The sequence below is a fragment of the Bos indicus x Bos taurus genome, chromosome 9 (assembly GCF_003369695.1).
Source record: "Bos indicus x Bos taurus breed Angus x Brahman F1 hybrid chromosome 9, Bos_hybrid_MaternalHap_v2.0, whole genome shotgun sequence".
In the NCBI taxonomy this organism is placed as follows: Eukaryota; Metazoa; Chordata; class Mammalia; order Artiodactyla; family Bovidae; genus Bos; species Bos indicus x Bos taurus.
This window is the reverse complement of record NC_040084.1, coordinates 65,392,936-65,417,995: the sequence shown is the minus strand read 5'-3', so window position 1 is coordinate 65,417,995 and position 25,060 is coordinate 65,392,936. Positions and strand designations below refer to the sequence as shown.

At 43.4% G+C, this 25,060-nt stretch overlaps 1 protein-coding gene across 9 annotated transcripts in view; it reads left to right on the top strand.

Moving 5' to 3' along the window:
* Positions 1-2,391: 2,391 nt before the first annotated feature.
* Positions 2,392-25,060, top strand: part of MRAP2 (melanocortin 2 receptor accessory protein 2) — a 63,714-nt gene continuing 41,045 nt past the window's right edge. The window contains exon 1 of one of the 9 annotated variants that reach the window (XM_027551468.1): positions 2,392-2,597. Coding sequence is in view for 1 of the 9 variants with exons in the window: in XM_027551464.1 (XP_027407265.1) it covers positions 3,164-3,247 (84 nt within the window). In the remaining 8 variants the exon portion in view is untranslated. Of the gene's footprint in view, positions 2,598-2,719; positions 3,072-3,133; positions 3,248-13,108; positions 13,443-25,060 lie in introns of those variants that run through there. The other 8 variants (XM_027551466.1, XM_027551465.1, XM_027551470.1 and 5 more) reach the window with 8 other exon arrangements.

The following is a 25,060-nucleotide window of genomic DNA, read 5'->3' as shown; positions in this document are numbered from 1 at the left end:
CTCAGCAGTAGTCATTCTGAGGCTCCGTGCTCTGATTGCATTTGCCGCATCCTGTACCATCACGATGGTGTGATCACTGACCTAGAGCCAGACATCCTGGAATGTGAAGTCAAGTGGGCCTTAGAAAGCATCACTATGAACAAAGCTAGTGGAGGTGATGGAATTCCAGTTGAACTATTCCAAATCCTGAAAGATGATGCTGTGAAAGTGCTGCACTCAATATGCCAGCAAATTTGGAAAACTCAGCAGTGGCCACAGGACTGGAAAAGATCAGTTTTCATTCCAATCCCAAAGAAAGGCAATGCCAAAGAATGCTCAAACTACCACACAATTGCACTCATCTCACACACTAGTAAAGTAATACTCAAAATTCTCCAAGCCAGGCTTCAGCAATACGTGAACCGTGAACTTCCTGATGTTCAAGCTGGTTTTAGAAAAGGCAGAGGAACCAGAGATCAAATTGCCAACATCTGCTGGATCATGGAAAAAGCAAGAGAGTTCCAGAAAAACATCTATTTCTGCTTTATTGACTATGCCAAAGCCTTTGACTATGTGGATCACAATAAACTGTGGAAAATTCTGAAAGGGATGGGAATACCAGACTACCTGATCTGCCTCTTGAGAAATTTGTATGCAGGTCAGGAAGCAACAGTTAGAACTGGACATGGAACAACAGACTGGTTCCAAATGTGAAAAGGAGTACATCAAGGCTGTATATTGTCACCTTGTTTATTTAACTTCTATGCAGAGTACATCATGAGAAACGCTGGACTGGAAGAAACACAAGCTGGAATCAAGATTGCCAGGAGAAATATCAATAACCTCAGATATGCAGATGACACCACCCTTATGGCAGAAAGTGAAGAGGAACTCAAAAGCCTCTTGATGAAAGTGAAAGTGGAGAGTGAGAAAGTTGGCTTAAAGCTCAACATTCAGAAAACGAAGATCATGGCATCTGGTCCCATCACTTCATGGGAAATAGATGGGGAAACAGTGGAAACAGTGTCAGACTTTATTTTTCTGGGCTCCAAAATCACTACAGATGGTGACTGCAGCCATGAAATTAAAAGACACTTACTCCTTGGAAGGAAAGTTATGACCAACCTAGATAGCATATTCAAAAGACATTACTTTGCCAACAAAGGTTCGTCTAGTCAAGGCTATGGTTTTTCCTGTGGTCATGTATGGATGTGAGAGTTGGACTGTGAAGAAGGCTGAGCACCGAAGAATTGATGCTTTTGAACTGTGGTGTTGGAGAAGACTCTTGAGAGTCCCTTGGACTGCAAGGAGATCCAACCAGTCCATTCTGAAGGAGATCAGCCCTGGGATTTCTCTGGAAGGAATGATGCTAAAGCTGAAACTCCAGTACTTCGGCCACCTCATGCGAAGAGTTGACTCACTGGAAAAGACTCTGATGCTGGGAGGGATTGGGGGCAGGAGGAGAAGGGGACGCCAGAGGATGAGATGGCTGGATGGCATCACTGACTTGATGGGCATGAGTCTGAGTGTACTCTGGGAGTTGGTGATGGACAGAGAGGCCTGGCGTGCTGCGATTCATGGGGTCGCAAAGAGTCGGACACGACTGAGCGACTGATTTGATCTGATCTGATCTGTACCATCAACAGGGCAGTACCGGCTCTTCTGCGTGGGTGATGGATTGCTTCCCGGTGACCAGGAATGTGTAACCAATATGGAGAATTATGGAAGGACTAGTGCATCTCATCACAGATGGTCATATTATGCCATTTAGAATTAAACTGCCTATGGCCAATATAGGAATATAGCTGGAAGGATGGTTTGCAAAACATTTCATTTTACATGGAGTGATGAAACTAGCTTTAAAAAAAAAAAAGAAAAAAAAGAATTAACTGTCATTTCCAGGAATCCTTTTCTGGCACCAAGAGATGGAGTTAATCAGAGTCACAAACCTGCCTGCCTGCTGCTCTCGCTACATTTACCCCACTGCAATACAGCGCTGGTTCCACTTGGCTTCCAGGGCGCCAGGCCCCCTGAGCTTGAAGGCAAGCCCTACCAGGAGGTCATCTCCAATCCCCTGCTTTAATACTGCATCCCTCATCATCAACATTCTCTGTCCTTTTCCTGAGTTCTTTCTTCTCTACAACACTTGTCGCAATCCAATACAGGACACGTTCTTATTTGTTCTTTTGATTGCCTGTCTTTTCCCTAGAATACAGGCACCAGGGGGCTGCTTTCCATTGCCTGATCAGTGACCGTCAGGGAATAAGGGCTCAATAAGTATTTACTGTGGCAGTAGCGAATTAGGTCTCTAACTTGAAACCACTCCTGTTTCACTCCCATCTTTGGGAGGCCCTGTCTGGTAGACCCAATGCCGAAAGGCATGAGGAGATCAGTTTCAGGTATTAAAGTAGCTCACGATGGAGAGTCCCAGTGTAACTGAACCTGAACCCAGTACTGAGGATTTTTCCCAACCCCCTCCTAGACTGCCTCAATCCTCGCACAGTTCGCGGGCTCTGGTTACCTAAAGTTGGCCAAACGGGCGCACTGCCGAGCCCCGGAAGGGCTAACAATGCGTTCGGGTCCTTTTCCCTTCCTCGCGACAGGCTGTCATCCAGAAGGTGCGTGAGTGCCACCCCCCAACTCAGGGCACAGAGCGTTCGGCAGAGCTAGCTCCCCCAGCGGGGCGCCCTTGAACTCGGTGGGGGTGGAGGGGACGGCCCCACGCCGCCTCGCCGCAGGTCGGGAGCGCGCGTCCCCGCCGCACCGCAGCGCCGGGAGCGCCCGGCCGGCCAGACAGCTGAAGGCGGCGGCCGCGCTCACGCACCTCGCAGGAGCTGGTAACCGCGGGCGGCACGAGAATCTGGAACCTTGAGGCTCTGGCTCCCACGGACGGTCGGGCTTGCTGAGGTTGCAAGGGGGTGGTTTGAGTGGAAGGGAGTGGGGAGGAGAGATCTGCTGCTCGAGGGTGCCTGGGGCAAGAGTGCGGACGCGTGGAGTGGACCCAAGTACAGAGCCTTCCTGGAAGCGGGTTGCTGTGAGTGTCCTGCCGGAGGGCGTCCGAAAAAGCAAGGAGCGCGGCGCCCGGGGCTGGGGTGGGTTTCGTCCTTTCGCTTGCACTCAATGATAGGTCATACCTTCTCCCGCCGAGGGGCAGAACTTTCGTTGTCCTGGCGGGCCAGCCCCGATGTCTCCAGCAACCGAGAGAGCCCCCAACCCGGGCGCGGGAGACCGGCCTGTCCCGGCGGAACGTGCTGCCCGCGGCTCCCGGGTACGCGCCCCTGGCGGTGGGCTGGGCTCCTGGAATAACGCGGGTTTGACTGTTGTTAATTCATTTTGCTTGTGCCCAGGCGCCTGCCTGCAGGTCATTCTACTGTTTAGAGGGAAATACCGCGTTCGATTTTTTTTCCCCTTTTTTCATCGTTTCGGTGTAATTAATTGAGGAAGACGGAGAGTCGCCTCATTAGAAACTTGTTCGGAGGCTTTGTGGTTTCCGCCGCGGTTTAGATGACACGGGTAATCGCAGATGATACTCCGGATTTCATCTAACAAAATCGAAGCCTGTGATGGTGTTCTAAAAGCAAAGGGAGCTTGGGGAAAGTCTCCCTGCTACTCCAGGGAGGAGAAGGGAACTCCCACGTATAAACTAATTCTGATAAAATCCCAAAGGTAAACGGTAATATTTCCAGTTTACAAGTGAAGAAAATTAGGTTGAGATATTAAATAAGTTTTCCCAGCCAGATCCCCCAGTTAACAGTGGGGAGGCGAGGTCTGGAATCTAGGACTGTGATGCAGTGGGGGCGCATCACCTAAAACGCAGGCAAGAAAGGCCAAGGCTACAAGGATAAGGTCCAGAGTGCAGGAGAGGTAGCCAGGTGCTGGGGTGCCCAACAACAAACAGTTGTGTTCTTGTCAGGAAGATTACCCAGTGTTTATGAAAGATGAGGTGATATTAACAGGTGACAGGGAAGGCAGTGTTGCGCCCAGTCTGTTTCCTTCCTTTCAATAAAGGAAGGGCAGCCCAAACCCCTTAAGAGGATCCGGAAACCCTGAAACTGAGCTGAGGTTCAAGTAGCAGGCATCCTAGCTCACAGTCCCTCGGAGCAGGCTTGAGAGATGGTAGCCGAGCCTGTAGACTTCAAAAGAAGGAAACATTGAATCCTGGCAACCCTCCAGAACAAATTCTTAGAGAAGCTAGCTCAAGAGCACCTGGGAAAGGATTTGCAAAATCAGTGTATGCCAAATGAACTTTTTTCTCTCTTCTGGCAACCTAGTGGGGCTGCAGGTTGGGGCACGCCATATCTACTGTTTTTCAGCTGTGGGTTGTGACTCATCAGTGGAATGCTATCAGTGTAGTGAGTTACACCAGCCTTTTTTAAAACATGAAATTCAATAGAAGGGACGAGACAGGATCAGAGTGCACTGTATGCACAAGGGCAAGTATTGGGTTATGAATTGTGTGTGTGTGTGTGTGTGTGTGTGTGGTTTATCCCACTGCCTCTGCATGGGTGTGCATACCTAACCCTGGCTGCGCTATTGTTCCTTCCAGGCTAATTTCCTCTGCTCATCATGGGGTCATCTTTTACTTTGCAAATACTATCATCAGCATCTTCTGGAAAATGTAGCCTTCCTCCTGCCTCTTTCTCTAGGCCCTCAGGTGTTGAGGTTTTTTACCAATCAGAATTCCTCTCCAAATCCTTTATTTTGATCTTCTAATGTTGTAGATCTGATGACAGCTTGGCTGTGTGCTTCCTACTGCACAGCTTCCTTTGGTCCTCACAGCTAGGTGGCTGTAGTTGTTCATATTTCACAGCTAGGAACCTATGAATAACTCAGTCACTGCCTCCCACCCCCGTCATAGATGTGTGTCCCACCTTTACAGAAGCATCCTCTCCCTAAGGATAAGGTGTGGGAGGAGTGGACACACAGCAGGGCTCCATCTCTACACCTCCCTGGTGTCACTCATCATGAAACAGATATAGAGGGGACATTTTTCTGTAGGATTCTCTATAAGACTCATTTCCAGGCAAGAGATATAATGTTGAGCTCACAGTATGGTTGAAGGTCTTCTTCTGCATTTGGGATCAAAGAATCAATGAAAAAAGGAAAGGATGGGGTGGCTCCGCTAAGCTGCAGTTCATGTGAGAGAAGTAACCTGAGGGTCTCAGTGGCCCACCAGGCCAACATGAACCTGTGTGAAGTAGCTGCCCAATAGCAAACATGGGTTGCAGTGATGAGAATAGGCTTTAAAAAGAAAACAAACAAAGCAAATAGATATTTGCAGGGAGCTGATTATGTGCCAGGTAGAGTTGTAAGTGTTTCACAGTTGTTTTCTCAATCCTGTCGCACCCTTATGAAGTAGAGAATATAATTATCACTGTTGACTTTAAAGATATTCACAACCTAAAAGTTGAGAGTTACATTTAATTTGGTGGAAATTTTTAGAACTTAAGTCTGGGAGGCAGCGAGCATCTCAAGTAACCCTGAGAGAACTGCTCTGAGGAGGTGGCGTGGAGGGCAGGTTATATAAAAGTTTTGCAACAAAGAGCAGGTAGTCAGAATATCAAAAGATGATTGTTAATTACAGAAAATTAATACCCCAAGTTAGGAATTTAGCGCTTTTCTATGTATGGGAAGATGCAAGAGTCTGGGATCACTGAAATCATTACTTTGATATGCACCTCAGCTGTCTGGGACCAGTATCCTGCATTTTTACATCCTGATTTTCCTCAGGGCTCACCGTAGGAAGTGGCTGCTGGCTGCTGGATGGCAGGACTTTTCTTTCCTGACTCTCCTCAGGCTCACCAGCTCACCATCTGTGGTGGCTGCAATTGCTGATGACTGTGGCATCCTTGTTTTCTGATATGGCAGGAAATACTCCATTTCTCATCACCATTCCCATTTAACAGATATCGAGACTAAGGCACAGAAGGATTAAGAAATTGGTCCAAGATCATATAGGCAGCAAGTATAGAGATGGGATTACAGCCTGGGCCTTTACACTACCATCTACCAACCAGTGACATTCAAGTCAGAGGAGCTGGGGACCCCTCTAATCAGGGTCACATCTTGGGTGGCTCCTTTATAGAGGACAGAGACCAACTTCAGAGGATCCCGAGGAAGGTGATGGGATGATGAGGGTCTGAGTACCAGGCCATATGAGGAATAGGGAATATTTTTTTTTTCACCTGGCAAAAAAGCAGCCTTGGCCAGTTCTGAGGACATTCCTCAGATATCTGAGGAAGAGAAAGTAGGTTTGCTTCCAGAAGTAGATCAAGCCAGTGCTGGGGGATCTTTCAGGACTGGGGAGGGGATTGCCCACTGGGTAAACGGGTGTCAGATTTCATTACTCAATGCCCTTTCTAATGCTCAAATTTTATTAGATCGATACCCTGGTGGCTTCAATCCCTGGATCAGAAAGTGGGTTGCCATTTCTTCCTGGATCTTCCCCTGAAGAAAGGAATGGCAACCCCCTTCAGTATTCTTGCCTGGAGAATTCCATGGACAGAGGAGCCTGGCAGGGCTATAGTCCATGGAGTCATAAAGAGTCAGACACGACTGAGTGATGCACACACACACACATATAAGAGAAAAATTAACTTTCAGTAACTGAAAATGAACACACTCTCCTAGACATCTATGTGTGCCTACAAAAATAAAATAGGGAACCAAATTAAAGTTCTGAACAAGACATACATTCAAATTATGTGCAATTTCAAAGGAAAGGGCAAGACCAAGAAGTAGAAATTTCAGTGTAGATATGTGAGAACTTTTCAAGATTCCCAAACCTCATTGGCCACTTGCAGAACAGAAGTTCTTTGAGAGCAGAGGCTTTGTTAAAAAGATTTCTTCAAAGAGATATACTGGTACTGCCTTCATCCCAAACATAATGTGAGGGGCTGTCATGGGAACACAAGTCTAGCTGTACATGCATTTAGGGTTCAGTGGTGGCCTAGGCTGCAAGATCACCTGCCTTCCCCGAATTTGTCAGGGCAAAAGATGCCCAAGGATTTCCTGAAGACCTGCCGGCCTTGTGGGGAGATGATTGGCCTGGGTCCACTCCAAGATCAGCCCAAGTGTGAGGGCAACCCCAGCAGCTAGTGTTTCCAGGAATCTAGAGGCTAAGATAGGAGTAAGCCATCAGTAGAACGAAAATGAGTACATGTAAGCACCCATGTATAGAGTGTAGGATATGACAGCCATGAGAAAGAATGAAATAGGATTTTCAGGAGCATAGCTAAAACTATGGATGATCAAACTAAGTAAAGAAAGTCAGAACCAGGAACATGGCAAGAAATATTCTTTTTCCAGAAAGGAAACCAGAAATATGGCAGGAAATACTCTATTTGTCCAGAAAGAAAAATATCATATTACTTATAGATGGAATCTAAAAGTAGTGAATTAATTGAGAAAACATAAATGGACTCAGGGACTTAAAAATCAAACTTATAGTTACTAAAGAAGAAAGAAGGGCACAAGGGGTACATTAGGAGGTTGGAATTAACAAATACGAGTTATTACATATAAAATAGTCAATAACAACCTGTGTATACTAGGGGAGGTCTATCAACACTATGTAATAACCCATATGGGAAAAGAATCAAAAGATGAACAGATAGATGTGTATGTATAACTGAGAAAGTTTCTGTACATGTACAACACACACAACATTATATGTCAGTGTTAGGACAGTAAACAATAAAAAGTTAATTTAATGAAAAAGAAGGGAATGAGACATAAGCTTTTGGAAAGTGATCATTAGAAAGTGTAACTTTCCTGCTGCTCTGTCTTAAACCATTGCTTTAGTTTAAATTTCCTTTTCTGTGGGACAGAGATGGAAATACCTGCTCCCACTCCTTTCTTGCTTATTAAAAGACTGATTCAGCTCCAGGCTGTAAGGAACGGTGTGGGCTGCTTGGAGAAAGATTTTGGGGGTTCATTCTGGCACATTTCACTGTAATTTACAACCCCCAAACAGGACTTCCACAGCCTCTCCACTTGCTTTGATCTTGGAGGGATGAAAAGCTAGCCAGCTGTTGGGCATACAGAAAGAGTAAAGACGTCAGCCATCCCCAGGTTGCTGCAGGAGTCCAGCATGCAACAGGCCTAGCTGGCATAGGCAGGAGATTTATTGTTATAACCAGGTTGGAGTTTCTTTTGTCTCCAAGCAGCACACTTTAATTCTTGGGAGACTTTGAAGTGGTTGCTTGAGTAGAAAAGTCCCCAGGATTCTGCTCAAGTGTTAGTCTGAGGGTGGGAAGGATGAATGCACTGAATGCTATTTTAAGGAGCAGCGGAAAAGAAAAATGAAATTAACATTTCATCAGGTCCTATAAATTGTCCCAGCTCAGAGTGTGTGTTACATACGCTTCAGTGGAAATAGTAAAGAGTAGCAGTCTATACTTGATGTGTACTTAAGACCAAGACTTTGAGAGGAGCCTTTAGAAAAGAAAAAGGAAATGTTTACTTGCAAGAGAATTCAAGGGAGCCAGGCTTCAGAAGATTGGTTCATCAAATAAAACCACAATAAAAACTTGAAGGAAAATGCCCCCAGATAGTTTCCAGGATTCTCAAATGCACATAGTCTGTTGTTTATGGTTGAAAACAGCTTTCTCAAACGATGGTCATATTCTCCAAAGTCATGATTTATCTTCAGACATTCCCATGGTAAGCAATCAGGGTAAAAAAATTTTTAGGGAGTCCAGGTTTACAGGACATTTTCAAAGTTTTATGATTTTGGAGACCAAACTTCTAGACAGGATGGTCATGTTATTTTTGGCTTATTTCAGGGTACAAAGTGATTTTTTTTTAACTGGAGTATATGAAGTGCTTGGTCCCATTGGAAAGAAAGGCAGGTATACATTTTTGCTTCCTCTCTTTGCCAGGGTGTGTCTTCAATCCATCATGTTGTTGCTAAGATGTGAAGTATAAAATAAAAGTTGAGAATCTTTGAGCTGCTAAAGGTGGATGTTTCTGTCTCAGTTTAATTGTTGCTCATGTCCATGTTACCAAGAGCTATGTAATTTCCCCCTGACTAGAGAACATTGGTAAATTTCATAACCCTTCAAGTTAAAATAACTTATAAGCTTCAAATGATTATTTTCCCTAAAGGTGCATTTGTTTTCCTCTGCCAAAACAACCATTAAAGGCAAAGACGGGGCAGCTAGGGGAGCTGCGTCTTTAAATACTGGTTCTGAATTCCCCTGGTTGATCAAGGAAAAAAACTAGGAGATAAGTGATGCTAATAGTTATAAACATAATCTGTCTTTCTACCAACCTTTGTGTAGATTTCCCCAGAAAATGTAATTCTATCTTCTGTGAAAAACAAAGCAAAAACCAACAACAAAAAACCCACAGAAATTTAAGATGCAGATCTGAAAATCTGGAAGCTACTAGAAACTATATCTTGTAAACCTATGTACATTGCTACCTATGCTTCTTTAAAATTTGCACTAAATTACCACCATAGGCAAGGAGAGTTAACTCATTTTTCTGGGAGTCTGAAGTGGAGCCCAAGGTTGCCGGAAGCAAGTTGATGTTCACATTGAGCTTTCATTTGCTATTTGTAGTTATTTTGCAACATGTTTAATATTAAAATGTCCTCTAAATTTTCTCCTAAAATTGGTGCTCCGGAAGGTTGAACCAGGTGGGACACAAGACTCTGGGGCTTTTTGGCACCATTGGACCTAGGAGAGAGTAAATCACTAGAAAGTTTAGCTTTGTTGGTGCTCTGTCTCCAGGTCTTAAACCATTGCTTTAGTTTAAATTTCCTTTTCTGTGGAACAGAGATAGAAATACCTGGTCCCACTCCTTTCTTGCTTATCAAAAGATTGATTCAGCTCCAGGCTGTAAGGAACAGGGTGCACTGCCTGGAGACAGATTCCATCAGCAATAAATACAAAGTCAGTTTGTTTGCCAGATCATCCTCCAAGTGATTTAAGACACAGCCAATCTCATGCTCCTTAGTCGTCTTGTGCCAAGTGTTTCAAAAACTCCATTAGTTAAAATGGAAAGGGTGGTTGTCTTCCTGTCATCATTAAAATGGTAATTCACCTGGCCATGATGCTTTCTAATAGCATCTATATAAATCAGTATGACTGTTTGGTGAGAGACACTAACAGAATCTGATTTATACTCTCATTATTAAAATGAGAGCTTCAAGTAATCCATGTGATGGGATTTAAAAGAAGGGAGAGAGTCCTCAAGGACTGAGAAGCTTGGACAGAATTCCCTGGAGGAAATGATGACTGATTTCTACCCTCAGAGGCAAGTGGGAAGCTGGAGAGCAGGAGATGGCAGACCAGGCTGGCAGGTGGGACAGAGTGGGCAAAACCTCAGAGGACCATCTCTGAGGGTCCCCTCACCCCAGGTTCCTCTGTCATAATGAGTCCTTCTAATTCTTCAAAGTTTATTTGTTTGTTTGTTTGTTTAATGTGGACCATTTTTAAAGTCTTTGTTGAATTTGTTGCAATATAGCTTCTGTTTTGCGTTTTGGTTTTTTGGCTGGAAGGCATGTGGTTTCTTAGCTCCCTGACCAGGGATCTAACCTGTACCCCCTGCAATGAAAGGCAAAGTCCCAGACACCGGACCACCAGGGAAGTCCTGATGAGTCCTTCCTTTCTTAATGACTGTGTTGTACCTGTTATCTGTTTCATCAGGCTGCTGTGATGTTTCTTAACGTGTGTGTATATGTGTGTGTGTGTATGTGTGTTTGTTTGAGAGAGTGAAATTCAACAGAGGAGAGCATGGTTCTAAACTCAAGCCTGAATTCACTGAATTCCTTGTGGGTACAGGCCTTGACTTTTCAACCGCCGCTAAATCATTCAACATCAAACTCAGTGTTTAGAATTTGTTTATTGAGCTGAACTGACTCATACTAATTTTAACATGTTCATGTTCTTTCTCCTTGAGGGGCATATTAATAATAATGTGATCAAGGTACTGGTTGACATTGTCATATACTGGAATAGGTTTTCTTTCCAAAAATGTATGTTATTTAGTGCCAGTAAGAGTGATTGGTATAAAAAAAAAAAAAAAAAAGAGTGATTGGTATAAAGTAAGTTATTTCCCCATCACTTCATGGGAAATAGATGGGGAAACAGTGGAAACAGTGTCAGACTTTATTTTTTTTGGCTCCAACATCACTGCAGATGGTGACTGCAGCCATCAAATTAAAAGACGCTTGCTCCTTGGAGGGAAAGTTATGACCAACCTAGATAGCATATTGAAAAGCAGAGATATTACTTTGCCAACAAAGGTCCGTCTAGTCAAGGCTATGGTTTTTCCAGTGGTTATGTATGGATGTGAGAGTTGGACTGTGAAGAAAGCTGAGCACCAAAGAATTGATGCTTTTGAACTGTGGTGTTGGAGAAGACTCTTGAGAGTCCCTTGGACTGCAAGGAGATCCAACCAGTCCATTCTGAAGGAGATCGGCCCTGGGATTTCTTTGGAAGGAATAATGCTAAAGCTGAAACTCCAGTACTTTGGCCACCTCATGCGAAGAGTTGACTCATTGGAAAAGACTCTGATGCTGGGAGGGATTGAGGGCAGGAGGAGAAGGGGACGACAGAGGATGAGATGGCTGGATGGCATCACTGACTCGATGGACATGAGTCTGGGTGAACTCTGGGAGATGGTGATGGACAGGGAGGCCTGGCGTGCAGGGATTCATGGGGTCGCAAAGAGTCGGACACGACTAAGCAACTGAACTGAACTGAACTGAAGTTATTTTTAAGGGCCTTTCTAGGACAGTTTGTCTAATTAATTCATCAAAGAAAACATCAGTTTTAAAAAATTAATTTCAGCACCTTTATCCTTGGTTTTTTTTTTTAATTAATTTATTTTAATTGGAGGATAATTTCTTTACAGTATTATGGTGGGTTTTGCCATACATTGACTTGAGTCACCCATGGGTACACATGTGTCTCCCCATCCGGAATCCCCTTCCCACCTCCCTCCCCACCCCATCCCACTGAGTTGTCCCAGAGCACCAGCTTTGAGTGCTCTACTACATGCATTGAACTTCAGCAGCCATATTCTTATTATAGGACTGCTGTAACAAAATACCTGAACCTGAGTGGCTCTAACAACAGAAATTAACTTCCCACAACGCTCTGACCAGAAGTCCAAGATCAAGGTGTCAGCGGAGTTGGTTTCCTCTGAGGACCATAAGGGAAGGATCTGTTCCAGGCCTCTCTGGCTTATAGATGACCATCCTTTTGCTTCCTCTTCACGTGGTGGGCTCTGCATACACCAGTGCTCCTGGCGTCTCTCCTTGTGTCCTGATCGCTGCTTCTTATAAGGACACCAGTCAGATTGCATTAGGGCCCACCCTAACAGCAGTTGAACTTAAGTACCTCTTTAAAGACTGTTTTCAAATACAGTCATTTCCAAAGGTACAGGGAGGGACTTCGCTGGTGGTCCTGTGGTGAGGACTTTGCCTTCAAATGCCAAGAGTGCAAGTTCACTTTGTGGTCAGAGAGCTAAGATCCCACATGTCTCTGGGCCAAAAACTTAAAACAAGAACAATAGTGTAACAAATTCAATAAAGACTTTTAAAATAGTCCACATTAAAAAAAAAAAAATCCTAAAAAAAAAAAAACAACCCACACAAAGGTATTGGAAGTTAGGATTTCAACATATGAATTTGGGGGGACAGAACTCTAATAGCGTCTTATTCATGCTGCACTACACACACACAACACACACACATCACTGAGTGTGTGATGCAAGTGGAAAGCAGCTAGGTATTTTATTATGTTCTAGATTGGGAAGGAAATTTCACTACATCTCTCTTAGTCATTTTCCTTTGCTCTCAGAGAGAGTGAATATGTAAGCCATTCCGGTAGCTATCACGTGAGTGCAGTGGACAGAGGCAAGACCTGAAAGGAAATGTCTGTTTGCTGTAAAAATACTGGTGCCAGGCTGTCAGCTCTCTTTCCTTGCAGAGAACTATTTTTATTGTGAGATTATATCTCTCCTCCTTGAAGGGTGCTTAAAATAACTTTTTGTCTATGAGGGATCATTGTTAATGATAGTTGTTTTGTTTTGTTTTTTTACACATTTCCTTACTTGGCAAAAAAAAATATATATATATATACTGGCATCCCTGTTTTCCAGGTCCATGAAATACAGCTGGTCTCCCGGAAACATTTCCCAGAGACTAGAGCCAATTTTATGAGATTGAGGCACTTCCTTTTGGTACTGGGGAAGCAACTGGCTTTACATGTAATCCATGAGAAGGCCCTGGAAGCTTTGGATGGATAACTGGTAGTGGATTTTATCCTGAAATGTGGCAGGCTAGAGTGACAAGGGACCCTGGGAGGCGAAACTTACAGAGTTTGGGGAACGGAGCTAGTCTGTTTGCTGGACTAGTCGGAGTGGGAGGACCACAGCTCGCACAGCATCAATATCCTGCCAGCTTCTCCCTGGCGTAAGGAAGTGTGATTCCTCACAGCCTGGACAGAGTGAGTATTCCTTTTACGTGCTAAGGAAGTGCCATATAGGCTCTTGAACTGAGCAAAGCTGGATCCTAGAAGGTGGGCTGTGGAGGAAGGACCCACACGGGGAGGGCGCCTGGGTGCCCACCACCATCTTCTGTTGCCTGGGATTGTCTTTTACTCTGGGGAAGCTCTCAGTTTCTGTCCCCCATCTTAGGACATTGGTCAGAAAGTGTTGATTTTTGTTATATTTTTCTTATTTAAAACATTTTAGAATGTTTTTGGGTGAAATATACATAACATAAGGGAAAGAGACACGTGTACCCCAATGTTCATCGCAGCACTGTTTATAATAGCCAGGACATGGAAGCAACCTAGATGCCCATCAGCAGATGAATGGATAAGAAAGCTGTGGTACATATACACAATGGAGTGTTATTCAGCCATTAAAAAGAATACATTTGAATCAGTTCTAATGAGGTGGATGAAAATGGAGCCTATTATACAGAGTGAAGTAAGCCAGAAAGAAAAACACCAATACAGTATACTAACGCATATATATGGAATTTAGAAAGATGGTAACAATAACCCTGTGTACGAGACAGCAAAAGAGACACTGATGTATAGATCAGTCTTATGGACTCTATGGGAGAGGGAGAGGGTGGGGAGATTTGGGAGAATGGCATTGAAACATGTATAATATCATGTATGAAACGAGTCGCCAGTCCAGGTTCGATGCATGATACTGGATGCTTGGGGCTGGTGCACTGGGACGACCCAGAGGGAGGGTATGGGGAGGGAGGAGGGAGGAGGGTTCAGGATGGGGAACACAGGTATACCTGTGGCGGATTCATTTCGATATTTAGAAAAACTATTACAATATTGTAAAGTTTAAAAATAAAATAAAATTTTAAAAATAAAATAAAATTACAACTCAGTGGCATTAGGCACATTAACAGTATTGTGCAAGCCGTCAACGAGTTTTTCATCTTCCCAAACAGAAATTCCATACTCATTAAATCAACCTGTTTGCCAACCTTTTTGGCACCAGGGACCAGTTTTGTGGAAGACAATTTGTCTGTGGACTGGGGAGGGAGGGGGATGGTTTCAGGATGATTCAAGTACATTTCATTTATTGTGCACTTTACTTCCATTATTATTGCATCGGCTCCACCTCAGACCATCAGTCATTAGATCCTGGAGGTTGGGGACCCCTGTATTAATCCGTAGTTCTCCATTCTCCACTTCTCCTTGCATTTGGCAACCAGCATTCTTTGTCTGTATGAATTGGAGTGCTCTGGATATACCATGTAAGTGGAATCGTGCAATATTTGTTCTTATGTGTCTGGTTTATTTCACTTAGCATGCTGTTTTGAAGGTTTATCCATGCTGTTGCATATGACAGAATTTCCTTCTTTTCTGAAGCTGAATAATATTCCACTGTATGCACGTACTATATTTTGTTTATTCATTTATCCATCGGTGTACATATGGACTGCTTCTTTCTTCTGGCTGTTGTGAATAATGCTGCTGCGGTGATGTACAGCTATCTCTTGGAACCTCTGCTTTCAGTTCTTTGGGGTATATACCCTGAGGTGGAAATGCTGGGTCATAAGGTATTCCATATTTACATTTTTGAGGAACCATTATCCTGTCTTTCATAGAAGCTACACCATTTTGTATTCCTACCAGCAACACACAAGAATTCAATTTCTCTGCATCCTTGCTAACACTTAGTGTTTTCTGGTTTGGGGACTTTTGTTTGTTTGGTAATAGCCATTCAAATGGGTGTGAAGTGGTATCTCATGATGAAGCACTGCTCTTTGATAGCTTGTTCTTTGGCTTGTGTGTTAGTCACTCAGTTGTGTCCAACTCTTTGCGACTCCATGGGCTGTAGCCCACCAGGCTCCTTTGTCTATGGGATTCTCCAGGCAAGAATACTGGAGTAGGTTGCCATCCCCTTTTCCAGGGGATCTTCCCAACTCAGGCAAAGAATCTGTCTGCAATGCAGGAGACCCAGATTCGATCCTTGGGTTGGGAAGATCTTCTGGAGAAGGAAATGGCAACCCACTCCAGTACTCCTGCTTGGAGAATCCCATGGACAGAGGAGCCTGGTGGGTTATAGTCCATGGGGTTGCAAAAGGACATGACTGAGTGACTAACACTTCACTTCACATCACTTCTTTGGCATGATTCTAGTACTTTTAAACATTTTTATTGATTTAAAATTAGTTTTATTGGAATATAGTTGATTTACAATGTTGTGTTAGTTTCAGGTGTACAGCAAAGTGATTCTGTTATACATATATTCATTCGTTTTCAATTATTTATTCATATAGGTTATTATAGAATATTGAGTGAGTTCCCTGTGCTATACAGTAGATCTTTGTTGGTTATCTTTTTTATATATAGTAACATATGTATGTTAATCCCAAACTCCTACTTTATCCTTCCCCTAACCCCTTTCCCCTTTGGTAATCATGTTTGTTTTCTGTATCTGTGAGTTTGTTTTGTAAATAAGGTCATTTATATTCTTTTAAAGTTAGATTTCACATGTAAGTGATATCATATATTTGTCTTTCTCTGACTTCACTTAGTATGATAATCTCTAGGTCCATCCAAGTTACTGCAAATGGTATTATTTCATTCTTTTTATGGCTGAGTAATATTCCACTCAGCCATAAAAAGGAGATCAAACCAGTCCATCCTGGTCTTTGTTGGAAGGACTGATGCTAAAGCTGAAACTCCAGTACTTTGGCCACCTCATGCAAAGAGTTGATTCATTGGAAAAGACCCTGATGCTGGGAGGGATTGGGGGCAGGAGGAGAAGGGGACGACAGAGGATGAGATGGCTGGATGGCATCATGAGTTGCCATGATGGACATGAGTTTGGGTAAACTCTGGGAGTTGGTGATGGACAGGGAGGCCTGGTGTGCTGCAGTTCATGGGGTTGCAAAGAGTTGGACACGACTGAGCGACTAAACTGAACTGAATATTCCACTGTATATATGTACCATATTTTCTTTATCCATTCCTCTGTCCCTGGACATTTAGATTGCTTCCATGTCTTAGCTATTGTAGATAGTGCTGTTATCAACACTGGGGTGCATGTATCTTTTTGAATTAAGGTTTTCTATGGATGTATGCGTAGGAATGGATTGCTGGATCATATGGAAGTTCTGTTTTGTTTGCTTAAGGAAGCTTCATACTATTCTCTATATGGCTGTACCAATTTACATTCCCACCAACAATGTAGAAGGGTTCCCTTTTCTCTATTTCCTCTCCAACATTATTATAGACTTTTTGATGCTGGACAGTCTGCCTTGTGTGAGGTGATCCGCATGTAATTTTGATTTGCATTTCTCTGATATTTGGTGATAGTGAACATCTTTTTATGTTCTTTTTGGCCATTGTATGTCTTCTTTGGAGAAGTGTCTATGTAGACCGTGTGCTGTACTTTTTCAGAAGGCTCAGGAATATAGCAAAAAGTGAATAGTAATAGGAACCCCAAAAGATTAATTATAAGAGAGTGGTCATCCTGGGATATGTCTTCAACATGCCTAGAGGGCTTTCCCGGTGGCTCAGTGGTAAAGAATCTGCCTGCGATGCAGGATATATGGGTTCAATCCCTGGGCCAAGAAGATCCCCTGGAGAAGGGAATGGCAACCCACTCCAGTATTCTTGCCAGGAATATCCCATGGATAGAGGAGCCTGGCAGGCTATAGTCCACACAGTTACCAAGAGTTGGAAATGACTGAAGCAACTGAGCATGCACAACATGCCTAGAATTTTTTGAAGTCCAGAACAAAAAAAAACAAGGTCCAGAAAGAGGCAGGATAACTGGATGACATTTCTTTAGTGAGAACTCCAACCTCTCCTCTGCTGAGAGTGGCCTCACTTTGTGGCTGCAATGGGACATCCGTGTTGGGATACAAGACAAACAGCAGAGCGTCCTGTCACATGTGTAGTGGCTCAGTTACATTACATGACTCCTTTGCCCTAATTCTGCATTCACCAGCTAATCTTCTCATCTTGAATTTTGTTTCCCAGGCTGCAAAACCTCTGCTCAGGTCTTCTTGACCACTTTGTTCCTTATTGTAATTCAACAAATGGATGCTCTGGTTATAAATCATTCTCCTTTGCTTGGTCAGTGTGCCCGCCTCACCCCTGGAGGACTGTGAAAACCCAGCTCCCTAAATCCGCAGAGCTGAGGGCAGCCTGCCTGCCACCCCCTCTCATATCTCAGTGCCACGGGCGGAGTTCCTCAATGGTTCCCGGCATCTCAGAGCTGTGCATTGTCACTTTCAGGCAATCCTTCCCAGACGGAGGCTTTACAGCTTCTCTCTGGAGTGTTTTTCCTTGTGTAGGCCTGACAGTTTTCTCTCTGTCCAGCTGAAGTCTCTGTTAAAATGGGAAAGCTCTCTTCTTGGGTTCAGGATTGAGAAAGAGAGTGGAAAGAAAAATAATTTCATGGCTTTTCTACATCATGAGAAACTGACTCGATGAGTATTAATTGCATGTCTGCTATGAGCCAGGTTTTGGGTGGGTTGCTGGAAATACAGCAGTGAGCAAGCGGGAGAGGTCCCTGTCCTGATGGAAAAGACCAAAGGGAGGAGAGGGCCACCAGAGGACTGCTTCATGTAGTCCTAGCATGGCCTGTACTGGTATATTGCTGAGACTGTTTCCCATCTCAAAAGACCTCTCCAAGGGACTCAAGGATAGCCATTGTGTTCTCCACCTCATAGTTCATGCAATAAGCATTTGCTGTACTGACCCAGGGAGTAAAACAGAGCCAGGAAGGGCCAACTTTATAAAGCACTTTTCAGCCTATGTATGGCTATGCAGGTGCCCAGAACGTAACTGGAGAAGATGAGTGTAGGACCCCCCCCTCATATCCTCTTTGAGAGATCAGATGGTGGAGGAAGGATGCCTCCTTATTAATTCAGCCTCTCTGCATTTCAGGTGTTGAATGAATATCTAGTTGCACAAAATATAAGTTTCCTTTCTGGTTTTGCAAATTGTTCTTCTATTGGCATTGATTCTGGTTTTCAGACAGGAAATCTTCAGGCTTGTAAGCACTTTCTGTTCCAAGTTTTGCTCCTCAAAATAAATTGCTGTTGTGCAGTAGAGAACGAGGAAGATACAGAAGAGGATGCATCTGGAATTTCTCTGTCAGCCATCAGTAACTGTGTTTTTGTTTATTTATTTATTGGCTGTGCTGGGTCTTCGTTGCCATGCAGGCTTTCTCTAGTTGTGGCAGTGAATGGGGGCTACTCTTCACTGTGGGGCCCAGGCTTCTCATTGCAGTGGCTTCTCTTGTTTTGGAGCACGGGTAGGCTCATGAGCTTCAGTAGTTGTGGCTTTAGGCTCAGTAGCTGTGGCTTAGTTGCCTGCAGCATATGGATCTTCCTGGACTAAGGATCAAACCCATGTCCCCTGCATTGGCAGGCAGATTCTTATCCACTGTACAACCAGGGAAGTCCTATCACCACATTTTTTGTGAGTTACTGAGTACTTTCTAGGAAATGTCCAGCAAGGCATAAACCTTGATAGTGTAGAGAAATTTGGGAGTTGTGTCCATCTGAAAAGGGAGGAAGAACCATGTGTGTGTGTAATATTTCTAGTCTGAATTGAGTAACTAGAGTCTTTGACTTCACAAGTAAGATGTGTGTTCAAGTCAAGATAATAGTTAGGAGAAGAACTGAAGTCCAGGAAGCATGGCCTCCTTAATTGAAGGAACTAAAAAGTCACACTCTGTGTAAGAAGTTGGTGACTTAAAATGGATTCACTGAAAAGGAATCTGCAAACATGAGAATTAAAGTGCCAAGTGCAGATAGAACATGGTGGTTCGCATTCACATGGAATCTATAAAAAGAAGTGATGCACTGGGCAAGAAGACCATGTCAGCATTTGTTAAGCAACATTCTGGGAGGGGACCACAGAGGTTCTGATTTTATAGAGTCAAGTGTGATTCCTTGCTGGGATGCAGTGCCTTTTGGAAATGCTTTAGGACTATCCAGCTGGTTCTGGCCTAACCATGAGCCCAGCTCATAACCCTGAAGACTCTCATTAGATTTCTGTGTGGTTCATCCCACATGGCTGCATGAAGCTGGGTGGATCATCACTTCTACTTTGGGTGCCTGGTCACATCTCTGTGCAGTGAGGGAATGAAGCTTCTAAAGCTGTGATTCTGAAGTTCTGACCTTGGGCTCCTCAGTGACCAAGATAGGGCCTGGCCAGACTTGACCTTTGATTTTTTGGATGTCTCAGCTGGAGAGAGAGAAAGGGTGATGGGTCGAGAGGGTGACTTCTCTGTTGTGAAGGAATAGCTGTTCCTATGAATAGAAGGAAGAAAGAGATAAGGATAAGTGACTAATGAGATTGTCATGGCCCAGGTCAGAATGGAGGTTGCCATCCTGGGTGGCACACTGACTTTTGGAATTCGGGAATTGAAGAGTGGAAAGAATGCCTACAGTTGGGAATTTTGATCTCAAATGCAAATGGGTCATTAGGTCTGCCTCCATGCAAGCTGACCACCTTGGGTCATTAGGTCTGTGGCACTGGCCAACAACTGCTTGGTGTGTCTTCCTGGCTGTGCTGTCAGGTGTGTGTGTGTGTGTGTGTGTGTGTGTGTGTGTGTGTGCGCGCGTGCGCACGTGCATGTGGATGCTCATTTTTTAGGGTTTATAGGCATCTTTTGGATCCCTCCTTTATGTGCTAGTCCTGTGTCTGAATTGGTGGTCACTTGGAAAACTCAACTGCTCATGTCTACCCCTTAACATGGAAATAAAGGTCCAGTCCCAAGGAAACAGCTCCCTTATCACATGCACCCATCATGACCCACCACAAGATGTTGATGAAGAGTTTTTAATTCACTCCATGGGAGCATCCGTGTTCATATGTGAAAGTGAAAGTGCTAATCTCTTAGTCATGCCTGACTCTTTGCAACCCCTTGGACTATAACCCACCGGACTTCTCTCTCCATGGGATTTTCCCAGCAAGAATACTGGAGTGGGTAGCCATTCCCTTCTCCAGGGTACCTTCCTGACCCAAGGGTTGAAGCCAGGTCTCCTGCATTGCAGGAAGATTCTTTATTGCCTGAGCCACCGGGGAAGCCCCCATGTTCATATACATCTTCCCAAGTTCAGGGAGGTGGAGAGAATTATTTGACCTGATTTAAGAAGGTAAGAGGATATCCAGGAGTGGTATGGGAACCTGGGTTGGAGAAAGAAAGATCAGATAATTGGAAGAAGACATGAAAGTGTTGGGCATGTGGATGGGAGAAGGGGCAATGTTCAGATAGTTCTGAGAGGTTCCTGGGGCCTGCTAATTGCCCTCTCCCACTCCTATAAACTGGCCTAAAGTACTCAGTGCACACCTGGAAAAGGCAAGTTTATTTTTCAGGTGGGGCTTTGAGGTGAGGTTATCATTTTTCATTATTGCTGCTGGCAAGGATGCATTCAGCTACTCAAAAGAGCAATTAGTCTCTCTATACAGCACCAATAGGCTTGTTTGAGATATGTTTCCTCTGGAAGAAGTTTATTTTACTGATTCTAATATTACAAAGAAATCTGACATTAAGAGACTCTCAGGAGGGAGTATGTAGGAGCAGCTGGGGGGCAGAGGGCAGCCGCACACCGAGCTCTGTGTTTCCTGTTTGCTGTGCTCTGAAGAGGGCAGCTAAGTCCAGCACCCCCGTAAACAAGCCTCAGTGCCCCCATCTCTCCCTCAGTGTGTGTTAAAGCCCAGACATTCCTCACTGTGGTGACAATATACTCTGGGGACCGCTACCCAGACTTGTTGGCAGCTTCCAGATGGTGAAGCAGCACCAGCTTCCGTGTCTGCAAAGCTTAGAAAGGCAACCCGGGGTTTCAACAGCAGACATGCAACGTTCTGCCTTCTGTTTGTTGTTTGTCCTGTTCGTGTGATGGCCCAGGCTGGCTAATTTGACACTTGCAAGAAAAGCACTGCCTCATGGACTTTTTCAAGGGTGTGAGGTAGAAGCAGAAGCCAGAGGTTCTGTCCTCCAAATCTGTCTTGATGATTCAAGAACCGAGAGGAAATAGCCAGTGAAAACACAGGATGCTCCTTTCATCGGAAGGACTCCACACTGCTCTGGGATGGAGATGGTGTGGCCTGCATCCCATTTTGCTCCCCCAGAGAACCTCCTATTTCCAGGCATTTGTCAGGCATCCTGTCTTAAAGGACCACCTTTCCACTCTCAGGACCTTGTCACCTATGACTTTCATCACCCTTTGGTCTCCATCCATCCCTAACTAGTTAATTTAGATGAATAGGGATAATGTAAGGGAGAGAAAAAAGAAATTTAAAAAACACCTCTGTGTGGTGGGTAAATGGTTGATACTTCTTGAAACCTGACTCTTTTACAGATATTTTACTTTCTGGTTCCTGGTTGGTCCTGTGCAGGTGGTACTAATGCTTCTTTCTGAGCTGATAGAGTAGCAGGAAGAGCCGCTGGTCCTGTGGGCCTGGGCAACCACGGATGGGGAACCACTGTGCACAGATGTGGAGAAGAACATCATGGGCAGTGATGCTCAGAGCATGGAAAACACTTGCTTATGTTTATTTTCTTCATCATTTTATGTGCTTTTTTTCTGTTTTTCTATCTTCTATTTTGACACCAGCTGAAGCCAGGTGCCTTCCTCTGCTTATTACATTGGCTGTAATGCTAATTTCCCATAAAAATGATATGATCAAACCAGACTTCATCTTATTTGCCTCAAAAAGAGAGAGATTATTACCATATTTTTGACTGGATGAAACATCATGAATCCCGTACTTCTCACTGTGATTTTAAACCATCGAAATGAATGCCTTTTTATTTTTTATTATTGTAATTTTATTCGTCTGAACCACATAGGTCAACTAACCATATGGTGAAGTTGATAGGAATTGGCTGACAGGGAAGTTGTTGTGTAAAGAATAAACCTAGGCATTTCTTTCTCAGACTAGCTTTTCCCTGCATCCTGGCTCTGCATATTTCATGCAACATCACATTTCATCTTTAGAACAACTTCATCATGTTACTACTGTTTTCACTTTTTACTCTCCTGTTGGGAAAACTGAAGCTCAGATAATTTTTTTTGCCACAACTCTTGAGGAGGGAGTTGGCAAACTTTTTCTATAATGTATTAGAAAATAAATATTTTAGACTTTGGGGACTCTGCTTTCTCTCTCAGAACTACTCAGCTGTTGTACTGCTGCTGCTGCTGCTGCTGCTGCTAAGTCACTTCAGTCGTGTCCGACTCTGTGTGACCCCATAGATGGCAGCCCACCAGGCTCCCCCGTCCCTGGGATTCTCCAGGCAAGAACACTGGAGTGGGTTGCCATTTCCTTCTCCAATGCATGAAAGTGAAAAGTGAAAGTGAAGTTGCTCAGTCATATCAGACTCTTAGCAACCCCATGGACTGCAGCCTACCAGGCTCCTCCGTCCATGGGGTTTTCCAGGCAAGAGTACTGGAGTGGGGTGCCATTGCCTTCTCTGGTTGTACTGCTAGAGAAGACAAAACAAAAACAAAAACAAGGGTAGCTATGTTCCAATAAAATTGTATTTATGGGCTCTGATACTTGAATTTCTTAAAATTCTCTCAGATCATGAATAATACCATTATTTTGTTTCTTCCCAATGGTTAAAAATATTAAAACATTCTTGGAAATTCCCTGGTGGTCCAGTGGTTAAGACTCCACACTTCCACTGCAGGGGGTATGGATTCAATCCCTGGTCAGGAAGCTTAGGTCCCACATGCCACATGATGTGGCCAAAAAATAATTTTAAAAAATAATTCTGGTTTCCTCAGTGTGTATGCCCAGCAGTGGGATTGCTGGGTCATAAGGCAGTTCTATTTCCAGTTTTTTAAGGAATCGCAACACTGTTCTCCATAGTGGCTGTACTAGTTTGCATTCCCACCAACAGTGTAAGAGGGTTCCCTTTTTTCCACACCCTCTCCAGCATTTATTGCTTGTAGACTTTTGGATAGCAGCCATTCTGACTGGCATGAAATGGTACCTCATTGTGGTTTTGATTTGCATTTCTCTGACAATGAGTGACGTTGAGCATCTTTTTATGTGTTTGTTAGCCATCTGTATGTCTTCTTTGGAGAAATGTTTGATTAGTTCTTTGGCCCATTTTTTGATTGGGTCATTTATTTTTCTGGAATTGAGCTGCAGGAGTTGCTTGTATATTTTTGAGATTATTGTTTGTCTGTTGCTTCATTTCCTATTATTTTCTCCCATTCTGAAGGCTGTATTTTCATCTTGCTTATAGTTTCCTTTGTGGTGCAAAAGCTTTTAATTTTAATTAGGTCCCATTTGTTTATTTTTGCTTTTATTTCCAATATTCTGGGAGGTGGGTCATAGAGGATCCTGCTGTGATTTATGTGGGAGAGTGTTTTGCCTACATTCTCCTCTAGGAGTTTTATAGTTTCTGGTCTTACGTTTAGATCTTTAATCCATTTTGAGTTTATTTTGGTGTATGGTGTTAGAAAGTGTTCTAGTTTCATTCTTTTACAAGTGGTTGACCAGTTTTCCCAGCACCACTTGTTAAAGAGATTGTCTTTAATCCTTGTATATTCTTGCCTCCTTTGTCAAAGATAAGGTGTCCATAGGTGCGTGGATTTATCTCTGGGCTTTCTATTTTGTTCCATTGATCTATATTTCTGTCTTTGTGCCAGTACCATACTGTCTTGATGACTGTGGCTTTGTAGTAGAGCCTGAAGTCAGGCAGGTTGATTCCTCTAGTTCCATTCTTCTTTCTCAAGATTGCTTTGGCTATTGGAGGTTTTTTGTATTTCCATACAAATTGTGAAATTATTTGTTCTAGCTCTGTGAAGAATACCATTGGTAGCTTGATAGGGATTGCATTGAATCTATAGATTGCTTTGGGTAGTATACTCATTTTCACTATATTGATTCTTCCAATCCATGAACATGGTATATTTCTCCATCTATTAGTGTCCTCTTTGATTTCTTTCACCAGTGTTTTATAGCTTTCTATATATAGGTCTTTAGTTTCTTTAGGTAGATATATTCCTAAGTATTTTATTCTTTTCTTTGCAGTGGTGAATGGAATTGTTTCCTTAATTTCTCTTTCTATTTTCTCATTATTAATGTATGTTTTATATCCTGCAACTTTACTATATTCATTGATTAGCTCTAGTAATTTCCTGGTGGAGTCTTTAGGGTTTTCTATGTAGAGGATCATATCATCTGCAAACAGTGAGAGTTTTACTTCTTCTTTTCCAATTTGGATTCCTTTTATTTCTTTTTCTGCTATGATTGCTGTGGCCAAAACTTCCAAAACTATGTTGAATAGTAGTGGTGAGAGTGGGCACCCTTGTCTTGTTCCTGACTTTAGGGGAAATGCTTTCAATTTTTCACCATTGAGGATAATGTTTGCTGTGGGTTTGTCATATATAGCTTTTATTATGTTGAGGCATGTTCCTTCTATTCCTGCTTGAAAGAGACACGTGTACTCCAGTATTCATCGCAGCATTGTTTATAATAGCCAGGACATGGAAGCAACTTAGATGTCCATCAGCCGATGAATGGATAAGAAAGCTGTGATACATATACACAATGGAGTATTACTCAGCCTTTAAAAAGAATACATTTGAATCAGTTCTAAT